At 43.4% G+C, this 15,085-nt stretch overlaps 1 protein-coding gene across 7 annotated transcripts; it reads left to right on the plus strand.

Moving 5' to 3' along the window:
* The first annotated feature begins 1,892 nt into the window (after window positions 1-1,892).
* Window positions 1,893-13,940, plus strand: LOC112228843 (zinc finger protein ubi-d4). 7 transcript variants are annotated; one of them, XM_024394525.2, is made up of 12 exons: window positions 2,031-2,163; window positions 4,571-4,731; window positions 8,112-8,219; window positions 8,360-8,538; window positions 8,648-8,740; window positions 8,876-8,960; window positions 9,212-9,253; window positions 11,612-11,749; window positions 12,321-12,452; window positions 12,673-12,785; window positions 12,908-12,989; window positions 13,432-13,939. In XM_024394525.2, exons 1-12 carry the CDS (start codon window positions 2,048-2,050, stop codon window positions 13,512-13,514), a joined length of 1,332 nt encoding a protein of 443 aa, XP_024250293.2. In that variant the 5' UTR covers window positions 2,031-2,047; the 3' UTR covers window positions 13,515-13,939. The 7 variants fall into 7 exon arrangements, 6 of the variants coding, with proteins under 6 accessions (XP_024250292.2, XP_024250293.2, XP_024250294.2 ...); XM_024394528.2 differs by lacking the exon at window positions 2,031-2,163 and adding an exon at window positions 2,872-2,935 and having other exon boundaries at window positions 13,432-13,937; XM_024394524.2 differs by lacking the exon at window positions 9,212-9,253 and having other exon boundaries at window positions 2,027-2,163; window positions 8,876-9,029; window positions 13,432-13,940.
* The last annotated feature ends 1,145 nt before the right edge of the window (window positions 13,941-15,085 follow it).

The following is a 15,085-nucleotide window of genomic DNA, read 5'->3' on the forward strand; positions in this document are numbered from 1 at the left end:
GGTTATTGATTCTTCACAGGGGTGCAAGGATTCACTTTAACATTGTAGAAAATATTCTGGATGATAGATAATATAATATAGAACATACATTGGTTCTTTGATAACGGTGGACCAATGATGGTTAGGTTTATCTTGAGGATGGACAATGATGGTTAGGTTTATCTTGAGGATGGACCAATGGCACAAAACGTTGGATTCCCCATTAACACATACCAAGATATACCATGTTGTAGGAAAACAGACTACATTTGAGCCTAACGCTTTAACATTATCATTATAGTCTCAGATTACATTTCTTGATACTTTGACAAACTCACTAAAGCACTATAAACCTTTTCCTGCACAATAAAATGTTAACATTTACAACTAAACCTGTTGGCAAGCATTGTAACAGCATAGTTCCAGCATTGTTCCATGAATTACAGCTTTTAAACTGCTCTAATTTCTATGTTTACTTTTGGATCTCAACTCATCAGGCCATATCTATCAACATATAATGTTCTCTTCCATAAAATCCACCCTGTGCATGGTTTATGTGATTTCTAAATCAGCTGGAAAAGACTCCATAGCTGACATTTTGGGAAGAGGACTGCATTAGTAGACATACGCTTCAATTCAGAGAGAGAGGGAGAGAGGATGTGATAAGATGTACTGCAGCACAGTCTGTCCGTAGCCCGAGCCTGGTCCAGATACTGGAGCTGTCCTGCTGACTGTGGCCAGGCCAGGACGGTGTTACGTAAGACTGTGTCTGTTTACCCTGGAGCTCTGCTGACAGATATGCAGCCAACTCCTCAGTACAGTACACCAGCCTCCTCTGCATCGTGAAAGACTGATGGACTAATGTTGACACTAATAACCTTCACTGGCTTTTACAATCTAGTTAAAGTCGTTGTGTACAGTATACGACTATGTGAACATACTTTGGTCTTCCTTTTTTATTTTTTTTTAGCTGTGAAATATGCTATGCCTCCTACGATAATTGAACTCAAGTTATTTTGGCATGTTTCACATTGTATCTATCTACTTGTCCTGACCTCCAAGTAGCTGTTGGCTGTTTTAGAAAGGGATTGCAGCATACAGAACCAAACACATATCGGAATCACCAGATATGAGGCTACACGCAGGGAACTATAGGCACCAAACTTATCAAAGTTTTGTAGATGTCTCTTACATCATAACCTTTGCTGATCTTCCATTTTTGCACAATAATTATGTGTTTGATGATGACTTATCATGCTGCTATCAATTGGCGTATTTTACGTACTGGGACAAATTATTTACTGACGTCACAAAATTGATTTACAAGCTGTAATTGAATAAATGCAATATTATGGTTAGAAGAAAAACGATGTCCATGTTTTGTCTTTTCTGTTTGCCATGGCCCATCCAGCTTAATAGCTCTGGGAACACCACTGAGACGGGCCCTGCAGGGGGAGGCTCTCCGAGGAGACGGGGGTGAAACCGCCGGTGCAGATGAGGAGAGGGAGAGACCAAAGATATTTATTTGTAACCTTTTCTCTCATGGTGTATTTCTTATCAGAGCAAATAGTTGCAGCAAACAAGTTAAAAACAACACTGTTTCAACTGTGTTTTCAAAAAGCTTGTTGTAAATTTGTTTTCATCTTGATTTTTTTTTCTGCCCCTTTTTGAGCTTGAGTCTTCAAGGAACTTCAGCGATGGAAATATATTGGGCTCCCGAGTGGCGCAGCGGTCTAAGGCACTGCATGTCAGTGCTTGAGACATCACTACAGACAGCCTGGTTGGATTCCAGTGTCACAACCGGCCGTGATTGGGAGTTCCATAGGGCGGTGCACAGTTGCCCCAGCGTTGTCCAGGTTTGGCCGGTGTAGGCCGTCATTGTAAATAAGAATTTGTTCTTAACTGACTTGCCTGTTAAATAAAGGTTACATTTTTTTTTTAAATACAAAATAATATTCTAGTGCAGGTCACATGTTATTTGACCTTCGTTATACTGTAATAGTTTTGCAAATTAAAACCATGAGAGGAGTTGGGTTTGATGCTTGTGTGCCATTCTGGGAATGCCTGTATGTCCCTATATGCACCGATCCAGATCTTCTACACAAGCGCTTTTGTTTCTCTACAGAGAAAGCGAAAAACACAGCGATTGGTGCACCAGCAAAGACATGCCTGGAGATTTCCAAGGTGACCTCCAGAATATACTTGTGTCGATTCTTGAACCGCACAATCTATTCCTCTCTAAGTTAATAATACTCAAAACCTCACGCTACAGTATAAGTGGAATGTGTCCCCACTGGCCTGGATAAATGATGTAACTGCAAAACAAAAACACCAGTGGCATTCGAAGGAGACCGCTGGTAAGTTTCGCAATCAAACAAGTGTTGTTTTTCACCGTGTCCCTCATTGCCTAGGAACAACAGCTGTGTGTCTAGGTCTAGAAGCATGGTAGACACAGATGTGTTGAGGGGATAAGGATGATGGAAAGGCCTGCCGAGTGCCCATGCCAGCCTCTTTCTCCCTGGCCTGAGTTTGGACCTCCGCTGGGGTGGTATAGCGGGATGAGGTTGTCATGAATAGAGGAAAGGTTTTAACATGAAAGATGCAATTGTGGGGCACTGACAGGTCTGAAATTGGGTAGCATTCAGTGAGTTTGACGGTTTACATGTCAGAAGAGCTACCTGAAATCTTTGGCCAGAATGATCCTTTCCTTCCACTTGGTTACATCTCCATCTGCTGGACATTTTAGTATATCACTAGAAGTAGTACATTAATAAGTTATAATAGTAACACTGAAGTCTAAATTACATTACACAAGACATGATTTAATCATGTTGCCTGAAATTGCATAGTGCCTAAAACCCATAGCTGGCTATTGGACCCCCCTCCCGCGCAGGCGCAAACTATCCACGTCAAAGCAAACCAAGATGGCGGCTGTTGTTGAGAATGTTGTCAAACTGTAAGTACTGTTCTTTTCCACCTAGTTAAAGTACGCGAATGTGTTTTACGTTTAAATATAATACAGGTCGGTGGTAGCAGAAACATGTATATGTTATGGTAAATTGCCGAACATGTTCGTTAAAGGAACCGAGTAAACTCACTTATCAAACTGAGTAGTTGAGCTTTGCGGACTATAGGAAATGGCTAGCCTGTGGTGTAATACACCGATTATCTTGCAAAACGTTGTCTGTTGCAACAGAAACCGTTTACTCCAAACGGAAAATGCAAACGAGAGTTTATATTGGAAAAATCTAGTTAGGTCCCTCCCCGTTTTGTTTTTAAACGGCAAACGTTATCCGTAATGAATTTAACCCCAGCTAGCTAGCCATCTGTGTCAGCACAGAGTCAACACTCAGCAGGTCAGCTAGCTAACGTTTTGTCAATAGTTGTGGTTAATGAACACATTGAAAGGAACCAAATCTCAATATGTAACCAAACATCGGGTACAAGTTAGCAAATATACATGAAGAATTGCAGTCATCGTGGTAGCGATCTAATGTTGCTAGCTAAAACGATTGTAAACTAGATAGCTAGCAAGTCACTGTCCCGGTTTACTTTCACGGTGGGTGTTTTCAAACTCCCCTTGGAATTAGTCGGATTACGGATAGGGAGTTGCGGATATCCCGTTGGCAATTTGGTTGTTACGTTTAGCTTCTTAGAGTGCATAGAGGCTGTTGTTGTAGTATGTAAGGTTGGGCCTACTAGTTAGAAATTAGTCCAGGTCTTGTACCATATGTGTTCTGAATTTATCATCTGACACTGTCTGCAGATGTTGTCCTGGCATACTTTTATGTGGAATGCATGTTTTGTTGCGCTTTCCAACAGGAAATCCATGTGTCACCACAATACATTAGTCACTATAAAAGTCATGTCTTTGGGGCAGTGTTAAAATAACTTTTGCCGAAGGAGTTTGGTGATATGAATCAGATGTGGTTTTCATCAAGACAATAAAACCAATTTCAGAAAATTCCCATGAAACAAATGTAGTTTAAAACACGAGAAGAGTTATTATGTATATTCCCCTAAAGCTTTCATATCACTTTGCATAAAATAGATTTAAAATGATAGTACCATGAAGCTTTCAAGACACCCCACTGAGCATTTAGTAAAAAAAATGGGTTTCACTCATGCTGATTTGTGTTGAAAATCTGAACCAGCAGAGGCTGTGCTTCCTCTACCAGGTAGACGCTGTTGCCAAGCCAACGAAAGAGCACCTGCTGACACATTCTCACCAGTTACTAAGTCCAGGGACACAATTACATAGTTTGCTTGCCTGCTGCTCCCCTGAGGTGTCAGCATAAAAGGGACAACAAGGGTTTTAGCTGAGGCTGTGATAAAGGCTTTGAAGTTTTAATTATTTTAAGCCTATTTTACAGCATAGTAGAAAGGTTGCCTAGAATTCAGACAGCATGATTTGGCTTAAAGAGGTAGTAGGACCACATACCACACCTACCTCTATGGCAGAGAAGCGCACCAGGTACTGTCAGTTGTTGAACTGATGCATGAATGTATACTTCTTATCACAGTACACACAGGCAGTCTATTTGCTAGTGCTAACTTGTCCCTGGCTGCTGCTCTCTGTGTGTGGGTGCAGGCTCGGAGAGCAGTACTACAGAGATGCCATGGAGCAGTGCCATAACTACAACGCCCGGCTATGTGCCGAGAGGAGTGTCCGAATGCCCTTCCTGGACTCTCAGACTGGAGTGGCGCAGAGCAACTGTTACATTTGGATGGAGAAGAGACACAGGGGACCAGGTTAGAAATACTGTGCGCACACACACTAACTGAAGTCGCGTAGGAGGTTTCTTTCAGAACTACTGAGTTCACAGATTCGAGTAGTAGGCTATATCATTCACCACCTTCTCATGATCTGGAGATGAGAACAAGAGAGCGCTGTAGTTCAAGCCCTCTGGAGAACTTGGGTTGAGCTATGTGTGCTGAAACATTAAACCAAGTCCTTTAGATATGTCACAGTTAACGCCTTTTTGATAGGTCTAGAACGTATTTAGTTGTAAGTACACTTCAAATGTATTATTTTCACATGCTTCGTAAACAACTTTTGTAGACTAATACCGTACCCAAAACCGTCCGCGCCATTGTGCGCAAATTTATTTTGTCCCCCCCACACCAAACGGGATCATGACACACAGGTTAAAATATCAAAACAAACTCTGAACCAATAAAATTAATTTGGGGACAGGTCGAAAAGCATTAAACATTTATGGCAATTTAGCTAGCTAGCTTGCTGTTGCTAGCTAATTTGTCCTGGGATATAAACGGTGAGTTATTTTACCTCAAATCAAATCAAATGTATTTATATAGCCCTTCGTACATCAGCTGATATCTCAAAGTGCTGTACAGAAACCCAGCCTAAAACCCCAAACAGCAAGCAATGCAGGTGTAGAAGCACGGTGGCTAGGAAAAACTCCCTAGAAAGGCCAAAACCTAGGAAGAAACCTAGAGAGGAACCAGGCTATGTGGGGTGGCCAGTCCTCTTCTGGCTGTGCCGGGTGGAGATTATAACAGAACATGGCCAAGATGTTCAAATGTTCATAAATGACCAGCATGGTCGAATAATAATAAGGCAGAACAGTTGAAACTGGAGCAGCAGCACAGTCAGGTGGAAGTTGAAACTGGAGCAGCAGCATGGCCAGGTGGACTGGGGACAGCAAGGAGTCATCATGTCAGGTAGTCCTGGGGCATGGTCCTAGGGCTCAGGTCAGTTGAAACTGGAACAGCAGCATGGCCAGGTGGACTGGGGACAGCAAGGAGTCATCATGTCAGGTAGTCCTGGGGCATGGTCCTAGGGCTCAGGTCCTCCGAGAGAGAGAAAGAAAGAGAGAAGGAGAGAATTAGAGAATGCACACTTAGATTCACACAGGACACCGAATAGGACAGGAGAAGTACTCCAGATATAACAAACTGACCCCAGCCCCCCGACACAAACTACTGCAGCATAAATACTGGAGGCTGAGACAGGAGGGGTCAGGAGACACTGTGGCCCCATCCGAGGATGGGAAATGCCTGAAATGCACAAGATCCTCTACTCCCGACAATTAATTAAAATACAAAACGGTCAACTGAATTGTTTCTAGTCATCTCTCCTCATTCCAGACCTTTTCTTCTTTGGACTTTATATGGCAATTGGTATTTAATAGTATTACCATGACCACGACCGACCTCAGTTTGTCTTTCATTCACCCATGTGGGTATAACCAATGAGGAGATGGCATGTAGGTATCTGCTTCTATAAACCAATTGAGGAGATGGGAGAGGCAGGCCTTGCACGGCATTCAGCGTCACAAATAGAACTGACTTCTACAGTGGCTTGCCGAAGTATTCACCCCCCTTGGCAATTTTCCTGTTTTGTTGCCTTATAACCTGGAATTAAAATGTATTGTTTAGGGGGTTTGTATCATTTGATTTACACAACACTTTGAAGATGCAAAATATTTTTTCTTGTGAAACAAACAAGAAATAAGATGAAAAAAACAGTATTTGAGCGTTCATAACTATTCACCCCCCCCAAAGTCAATACTTTGTAGAGCCACCTTTTGTAGCATTTACAGCTGCAAGTGTCTTGGGGTATGTCTCTATGAGCTTGGCACATCTAGCCACCAATCTTCAAGGCAAAACTGCTCCAGCTCCTTCAAGTTGGATGGGTTCTGTTGATGTACAGCAATCTTTAAGTCATACCACAGATTCTCAATTAGATTGAGGTCTGGGTTTTGACTAGGCCATTCCAAGACATTTAAATGTTTCCCTTTAAACCACTCGAGTGTTGCTTTAGCAGTATGATTAGGGTCATTGTCCTGCTGGAAGGTAGACCTCCATCCCAGTCTCAAATCTCTGGAAGACTTAAATAGGTTTCCCTCAAGAATTTCCCTGTATTTAGCGCCATCCATCAATTCTGACCAGTTTCCCATTCCCTGCCGATGAAAAACATTCCCACAGCATGATGCTGCCACCACCATGCTTCACTGTGGGGATGGTGATGAGAGGTGCTGGGTTTGCACCAGACATAGCATCTACCTTGATGGCCAAAAAGCTCAATTTTAGTCTCATCTGACCAGAGTACCTTCTTCCGTATGTTTGGGGAGTCTCCCACATGCCTTTTGGCGACACCAAACGTGTTTGCTTATTTTTTTCTTTAAGCAATGGCATTTTTCTGGCCACTCTTCCATAAAGCCCAGCTCTATGGAGTGTACGACTTGTGGTCCTATGGACAGATATTCCAATCTCCTCTGTGTAGCTTTGCAGCTCCTTCAGGGTTTATCTTTGGTCTCTTTGTTGCCTGTCTGATCAATGCTCTCCTTGCCTGGTCTGCGTTTTGGTGGATGGACCTCTTTTGGCAGGTTTGTTGCAGTGCCATATTCTTTCATTTTTTAAATAATGGATTTAATGGTGCTCTGTAGGATGTTCAGACTCTTGTTGGTGCACGCGAGCAGTGTGGGTGCAATAATTCAATAACATGTATGTTTCAATTTATTTGCGACACGAGCGGTGTGGTCAGCATGTAAGATTGAAATGCTTACTTACGGCCCTTCCCAACAACGTAGAAAGAAAAATATAGAAAAGTAGTAAATACACAATGAGTAACGATAACATGGCTATATACAGTGCATTTGGAAAGTATTCATACCCCTTGACTTTTTCCACATTTTATTACGTTACAGCCTTATTCTAAAATGGATTAAATCGTTTTCCACCTCATCAATCTACACACAATACCCCATAAAAAACAGGTCTTTAGAAATGTTTGCAAATGTATTAAAAATGAAAACAGAAATTACATTTTATATAAGTATTTAGATCCTTTACTCAGTACTTTGTTGAAGCACCTTTGGCAGTGATTACAGCCTCGCGTCTTCTTGGGTATGACGCTACAAGCTTGGCCCACCTGTATTTCAGTTGTTTCTCCCATTCTTCTCTGCAGATCCTCTCAAGCTCTGTCATATGGTGTATTGTCTGTAGATTGACAACAATTTTTTTTATTTAATACATTTTAGAACACGGCTGTAACAAAATGTGGGGGGAAAATCAAGGTTTCTGAATACTTTCTGAAGGCACTGTATGTGCTGTCACTGTGGGGACATAGGGTGCTCACTAACATGCAACTATCTGTCATCTCCCAGGCGTGGCCCCAGGACAGTTGTACACCTACCCATCCCGCAGGTGGAGGAAGAAACGACGATCCCACCCCCCAGAGGATCCCCGACTCGTCTTCCCTCCTCTAAAGTCAGGTACGTCCTTATCATGGCATACTGCTCTGCTTAATAATACTAAAGCTGTGTTGACATGTTTGTGTGCCCCTCTGTTCATCATTTTTCTGTTTGTTCTTCACTCATTTGTAAAGGTTGTTTGTGGTTCTCCCTGTCTGTAGAGCTGGACTTGGGGTTGAAGAAGGATTCCCTGTCCTCTGATGGCAGCAGTCTGGAGGCCCTACTGAAGGGAGAACCCCTGGACAAACGGGTTCCTCCGGAGCTCCGAGGGCCTGAGGAGGAGTCCAGTCTGACAGACTACACTGGTGGGGCGGTCACCCCTGCAGCACGCGTCAGAAAGGTACCGTAGCCTGCTGTGGTTGGATGGATTGTGTGTGATACCTAGCTTGTTTACTACTCCTCCAGTGACACTAGCTACTAAAGCTACATGCTTTCCTCTGTCAACACAGAGAGTCCTGGAGCCAGATGACTTCCTGGATGACTTGGAGGATGAGGACTATGAGGAGGACACCCCAAAAAGAAGAGGAAAAGGAAAGGGAAAGGTGAGAGAAGCTATTCTAAACCAATAATTGTTAGTGATGTTAAGGGCATGTCATCTGAAATGGTGTCCAGTGTGGCAACATGACTGTAACTATGATATTGGGGATGGTGTGTTATGACGACGTGTTTGTCCGCAGGGTCGTGGGGTAAGCAGTGCCAAGAAGAAGCTGGACGCTGCGGCAGCTGCGCTGGAGGACAAGGACAAGCCCTACTCCTGTGACAGTGAGTCCCAGGGGGGTGCAGCAGAACCTGGGAGGGAAACAGTGGGAGTACAGATGGGCTTTTGCAGAGGTGGGCTACTCTCTAGGAGCTCTGTTGCTGGGAAGCAGTCAAAGTCTGTTGTTTTTAGCTCCTGAAATTGTCATCTCTTGCAGCTGAAACTCAGACACTCTGGCGCATTGCCTTTCTGATTCTCTCTGTCTGTGACCGTACTTCTGAGTCTTTCTGTCTATGCTCTCTCTTCTCTCTTTCAGACACTTTCAAACAAAAGCATATTTCAAAACCTTCTGAAAGAGGTATATTTCTCTCGCATTCCTTTTTCCTCTGCCTCCAGTCCAGTCTGCTTAATGCCTGTTTGTTTTTCTCTCTCTGTGTGTGTTGGCTCAATGTAGAACACTGAGATTAGTTGAACCCATAGACTAGGATAAATGTAGAACACTTTGAGATTAGTTGAACCCATAGACTAGGATAAATGTAGAACACTTTGAGATTAGTTGAACCCATAGACTAGGATAAATGTAGAACACTTTGAGATTAGTTGAACCCATAGACTAGGATAAATGTAGAACACTTTGAGATTAGTTGAACCCATAGACTAGGATAAATGTAGAACACTTTGAGATTAGTTGAACCCATAGACTAGGATAAATGTAGAACACTGAGATTAGTTGAACCCATAGACTAGGATAAATGTAGAACACTGAGATTAGTTGAACCCATAGACTAGGATAAATGTAGAACACTGAGATTAGTTGAACCCATAGACTAGGATAAATGTAGAACACTTTGAGATTAGTTGAACCCATAGACTAGGATAAATGTAGAACACTGAGATTAGTTGAACCCATAGACTAGGATAAATGTAGAACACTGAGATTAGTTGAACCCATAGACTAGGATAAATGTAGAACACTTTGAGATTAGTTGAACCCATAGACTAGGATAAATGTAGAACACTGAGATTAGTTGAACCCATAGACTAGGATAAATGTAGAACACTTTGAGATTAGTTGAACCCATAGACTAGGATAAATGTAGAACACTTTGAGATTAGTTGAACCCATAGACTAGGATAAATGTAGAACACTTTGAGATTAGTTGAACCCATAGACTAGGATAAATGTAGAACACTTTGAGATTAGTTGAACCCATAGACTAGGATAAATGTAGAACACTTTGAGATTAGTTGAACCCGTAGACTAGGCTAAATGTCGCTGCCTCCCCTCATCCACTAAATGGCTCTCATTTAAGGTACAATTCAATTGACTTGAAGTCAAAGTTAACTTGATATTATTGAGAGTGGATTGTAAATGTGTGTAGATGCCTTTTCTGTGCTTGGTTTCCACCACAGTTTAAGTAGCAGTGTAAATTTGTGTTATTTTATCCTAAATGACATTTAGGCTACTCCAGCAGTAGTTTGTCTTCAGGACTGTCTTGGCTCTGTATGGCACACTTATTATTACACACACTACAGCCAATCAACGGTTGGCTATATGCTTGCCATAATCTGGCTTTGTGTCTCTTAATTTAGTATGTCTCATTTGCATTTCTTTAAAAAAATAGAGGGCCGCACACTCATTTGCATTTCTTAACTCCATTTATTTTTTCTTAACTCATCTACGTTCTGTCCTGTCTCGTCCTCCTCACCCGTTTCTTTAGAGTGAAATAGTGCCTCTGCGTTTGTTTTGAACCACCAGTTTGGGGCTGTGTGGGTCCTGGTGTGAGAGCGTCTATGCAATGCCGGTGGGGGGGAGGAATGTTGTTAAGAGCCTTGTCCATCCAGAAGTATACTATCCTGGGCTCTGCACCATGGCCTTTGACTGGCAGGCTGGGACAGGGAGCTGACCTAGTCAGTTATCTTGCCCCTCTAGAAATCAGCTGAAGAAATGAGGGTGATTGAGTGAGTGGAGGGATTAAGAGAGCGTGGGAGGGAGGAAGTGTTTGGTCTGCTGGTACATCTTATGCTAGACCTGAGGCTGGGGCAAAACACTGACATCTTTGTTTCCACGACTCAGACAATCCCACCACAAATCCATCTATTTATAACCCTGGGTATTAGTCTAGTCTAGACTCCTCATGCCATTCCCAAAGCACCAGAGTTCTAGTCTGGCACAGGAAGAGTAATCTTCATTCAAATTATTAGTACTAATCTAAACTGTTTGGTCCATTCATTAAAACAGACTCCATCAGGCTAAATTCTAGAAGCTAGATTGAGATCTCTCCTATGGTTTTGTCTGCTGAAAAGATTCATTCCCACGACCGGATCTTGCCTTCTCCGCTCCAGTTGAAATTGAATTGCACAATTGTCATTCAGGGCCACAGATGGTCTCTCGCCTCCAGCTATTGAGTGCAAATTGAAACGTCTGGAAACGTAATACCACTCTTCCCAGATGAGCCAGTGCAGACTGGAGGGTAGCAGAGTTATGGACGTGCTGAAACTGTTTGACTAAGTGGGAGGATAGGCAAAACAGCAGGCCATTGCAAAGGACAGGTGTGCATGGATATGATTTTTCAGCATCAGCAAATGCCACGGCGAGGTCAGATCTGAGCGATTAGGAAACAATGTTGTACTCTGACCTCGTATGAAGGCTACTTAATAGTTTACGTATGTTTTTGTTTTCACACGTGTTGTGTTTGGGGGGTTTCTCTGGCAGTCTGTGGGAAGCGTTACAAGAATCGTCCGGGCCTGAGCTACCACTACACCCACTCCCACCTGGCTGAGGAGGAGGGAGAGGACAAGGAGGAGCCTGAGGTCCACACCCCCATTCCGCCCCAGCCTGAGGAGCCTAAGAGTAAGTGACCAGTCATTGGTGACCAGTGGGGTCATTGGTTGGCCGTGTCCGAAATCTGTCTTGCCTACTACTTACTAAAAATAAATACTGTGTATAATCGTGCTACATACTATTTAGAACGTACTGTTTAGTACAACATAATGCAGTAAGCAACAAATATCCACATCCTAGGCTTTCCAATCCTGAGAATACATCATCTAATACGCAATTGTCTTGATTCCCGCCATTCGTTCATTTGTGTACAGTGCGTCCCGTTATCTCATTATCAGCTGTAGTCAAACACACGCGAGTCTGGAAAGACGATCCTCTTCCTCAAGTGTGCAGCAAATTTTACTAGATGAAAATCGAAAATTAGTATGAATGACATCCTGGCATTTTAAAGCATACAATATTTTCCGAATTTCACATAAAATGTTATAAAATGTTTGTTTTTTCCGCATACCGAAAATGCCTTCTATATAGAACGCAAGTATAGGTATTCGGACACGGCCAATGACACTGGATCCTTGTTAATCAATAACCTTTGAATGCGTTCTTATACGTTGTTTTATTCTGTCTCTCTCCCTCACAGCACCCAAGAAAGGTCCAGATGGTTTGGCGATACCCAATAACTACTGTGACTTCTGCCTGGGAGACTCTGCCCTCAACCAGAAGACGGGCCAGTCAGAGGCGCTGCAGTCCTGCTCAGACTGTGGACGTTCAGGTAACCGCTCCACCCCTGGCCTTTACACTGAGAGACCGGGATAACCTCGGCGATTTGAGGCAATTTTGTATGGGCGTGTGTGAGTGGTAGACTTTACTTTAAGATCCGTGTTGAGTGTGTTCAGAGTCAGACGCATGATGACATAGTTACAAAGACCAGCAGTAATGACAGTGGCAGACAGGGTTTGTCCTGTGAGACCCATTCTCTGTGTCCAACCCAGGCCACCCGTCCTGCCTGCAGTTCACCCCCGTGATGATGGCTGCAGTGAAGACCTACCGCTGGCAGTGCATCGAGTGCAAGTGCTGCAACATCTGTGGCACCTCAGAGAACGACGTGAGTTGACCTGCAGGCGTCATGCTTATTACTGTGGGATAAATGAAGTGCACTGTATATTTAGAATGAAGTGGTGCACTGAAAAACTGCGTTGTATAATGAGCCTGTGGTCTTTTGTCCAGGACCAGCTTCTCTTCTGTGATGACTGTGATAGAGGCTATCATATGTACTGTCTCAGCCCCCCTATGGCTGAACCTCCAGAAGGTAAGAGCAGGATGTGAACAATATGTCCCACAATGTTGGTTTAAATGGGCTTTTTTTACACAGCCACTGCCCCATTTGCCTGTCTACTCTTGAGTCAACAGCTTTTTTGGTAACGAGTGTTTGTGGGTTTCCTCTCCGTAGGGAGACAGATTTATCTCAGTAAATTTGGCAGAGCCGAGTGTCCAAGTAGAGCTCTCAGGCAGCGTAGCCAGATAACGATAGCATGGCCAGGTGTTTTACTGATGAATCACCTCGTTCAGCACTAAGCTAGCGTTGAAATGCTTCATCAATGCAAAGTGTTAGATCACAGAATAGCCTCTACCTTGAGACCCACTGACTTCAACTGGGCTAATGACATGAGGTGGGTCCAATGAAGAAAGACGATATTTATAGGACTAAAAATTTGAGTCATTCACCTCTGTTTTCTTGTGTCCTCTAACAGGGAGCTGGAGCTGCCATCTGTGTCTGGACTTATTGAAAGACAAGGCGTCAATATACCAGACCCGTAATGTCCCTCCGTCGTGATGGACCCCCATCCTCACATACAACCCTCCCTCCACAGTGAGGTTCATTCTCTGTGGTCAGTCAAGCGGAGGGGGTGGGACAGATGACTTGTGAAAAGGGAAACGTACCCCCCCCCCCACTGAAACATGCTTAGGTTTGGTTGTTCTATGACTGTTACACAGTTCCAAGCTCAAGTGACCCATGTAGGCTTTTGTTTTCAACTATTTGTCAATATATCAAACTCAATGTGTAATATCCTGAACTTGACAATACATCAAGTATGTTTCTTTTAAAAGTGGCTTAAACCACGAACACAGCTTTTACCAGCCAAAGTACACACAATCTCACACACATACACACTTACAGTGCATTCAGAAAGTATTCAGACCCCTTCACTTTTTCCACATTTTGTTACGTTACAGCCTTATTCTAAAATTGATTTAAAAAATACATTTTCCTCATCGATCTACACACAATACCCCAGAATGACAATGCAAAAGTTTTTTTTAGACATTTTTGCACATTTTGTAAAAAAACAACTGAAATAACTTATTTACATAAGTATTCAGACCCTTTGCTATGAGACTTGAAATTGAGCTCAGGTGCGTCCTGTTTCCATTTATCATCCTTGAGCTGTTTCTACAACTTGATTGGAGTCCACCTGTGGTAAATTCAATTGATTGGACATGATTTGGGAAGGCACAGACCTGTCGATATAAGGTCCCACAGTTGATAGTGCATATCAGAGCAAAAACCAAGCCATGAGGTCGAAGGAATTGTCCATAGAGCTTCGAGACAGGATTGTGTCGAGGCACAGATCTGGGGAAGGGTACCAAAAAATGTCTGCAGCATTGAAGGTCCCCAAGAACACAGTGGCCTTCATCATTCTTAAATGGAAGAAATTTGGAACCACCAAGACTCTTTTTAGAGCTGGCCGCTCGGCAATACTGAGAAATTATGGGAGAAGGGTCTTGGTCAGGGAGGTGACCAGGAACCCGATGGTCACTCTGACAGAGCGCCTCTGTGGCGATGGGAGAACCTTCCAGAAGGACAACCATCTCTGCAGCATTCCATCAACAAGGCCTTTATGGTAGGGTGGCCAGACGGAAGTCACTCCTCAGTAAAAAGGCACATGACGGCCTGCTTGGAGTTTGCCAAAAGCACCTAAAAGGACTCGGATCATGAGAAACAAGATTTTCTGGTCTGATGAAACCAAGATTGAACTCTTTGGCCTGAATGCCAAGCATCACGTCTGGAAGAAACCAGGCAACGCTCATCACCTGGCCAATACCATCCCAACGGTGAAGCATGGTGGTAGGAGCATCGTGCTGTGGGGAAGTTTTTCAGCGGCAGGGACTCTGAGACTAGTTAGGATCGAGGGAATGATGAACGGAGCAAAGATCCTTGATGAAAAACTGTTCCAGAGCACTCAGGACCTCAGATTGGGGCGAAGGTTCACCTTGCAACAGGACAAGTCTCTGAATGTCCTTTAATGGCTCAGCCAGAGCCTGGACTTTAACCCGATCTGATATATCTGGAAAGACCTGTAAATAGCTGTGTAGCGACGCTCCCCGCTCCAACCTGACAGGGCT

Source organism: Oncorhynchus tshawytscha, linkage group LG30 (assembly GCF_018296145.1).
Source record: "Oncorhynchus tshawytscha isolate Ot180627B linkage group LG30, Otsh_v2.0, whole genome shotgun sequence".
NCBI lineage: Eukaryota > Metazoa > Chordata > Actinopteri > Salmoniformes > Salmonidae > Oncorhynchus > Oncorhynchus tshawytscha.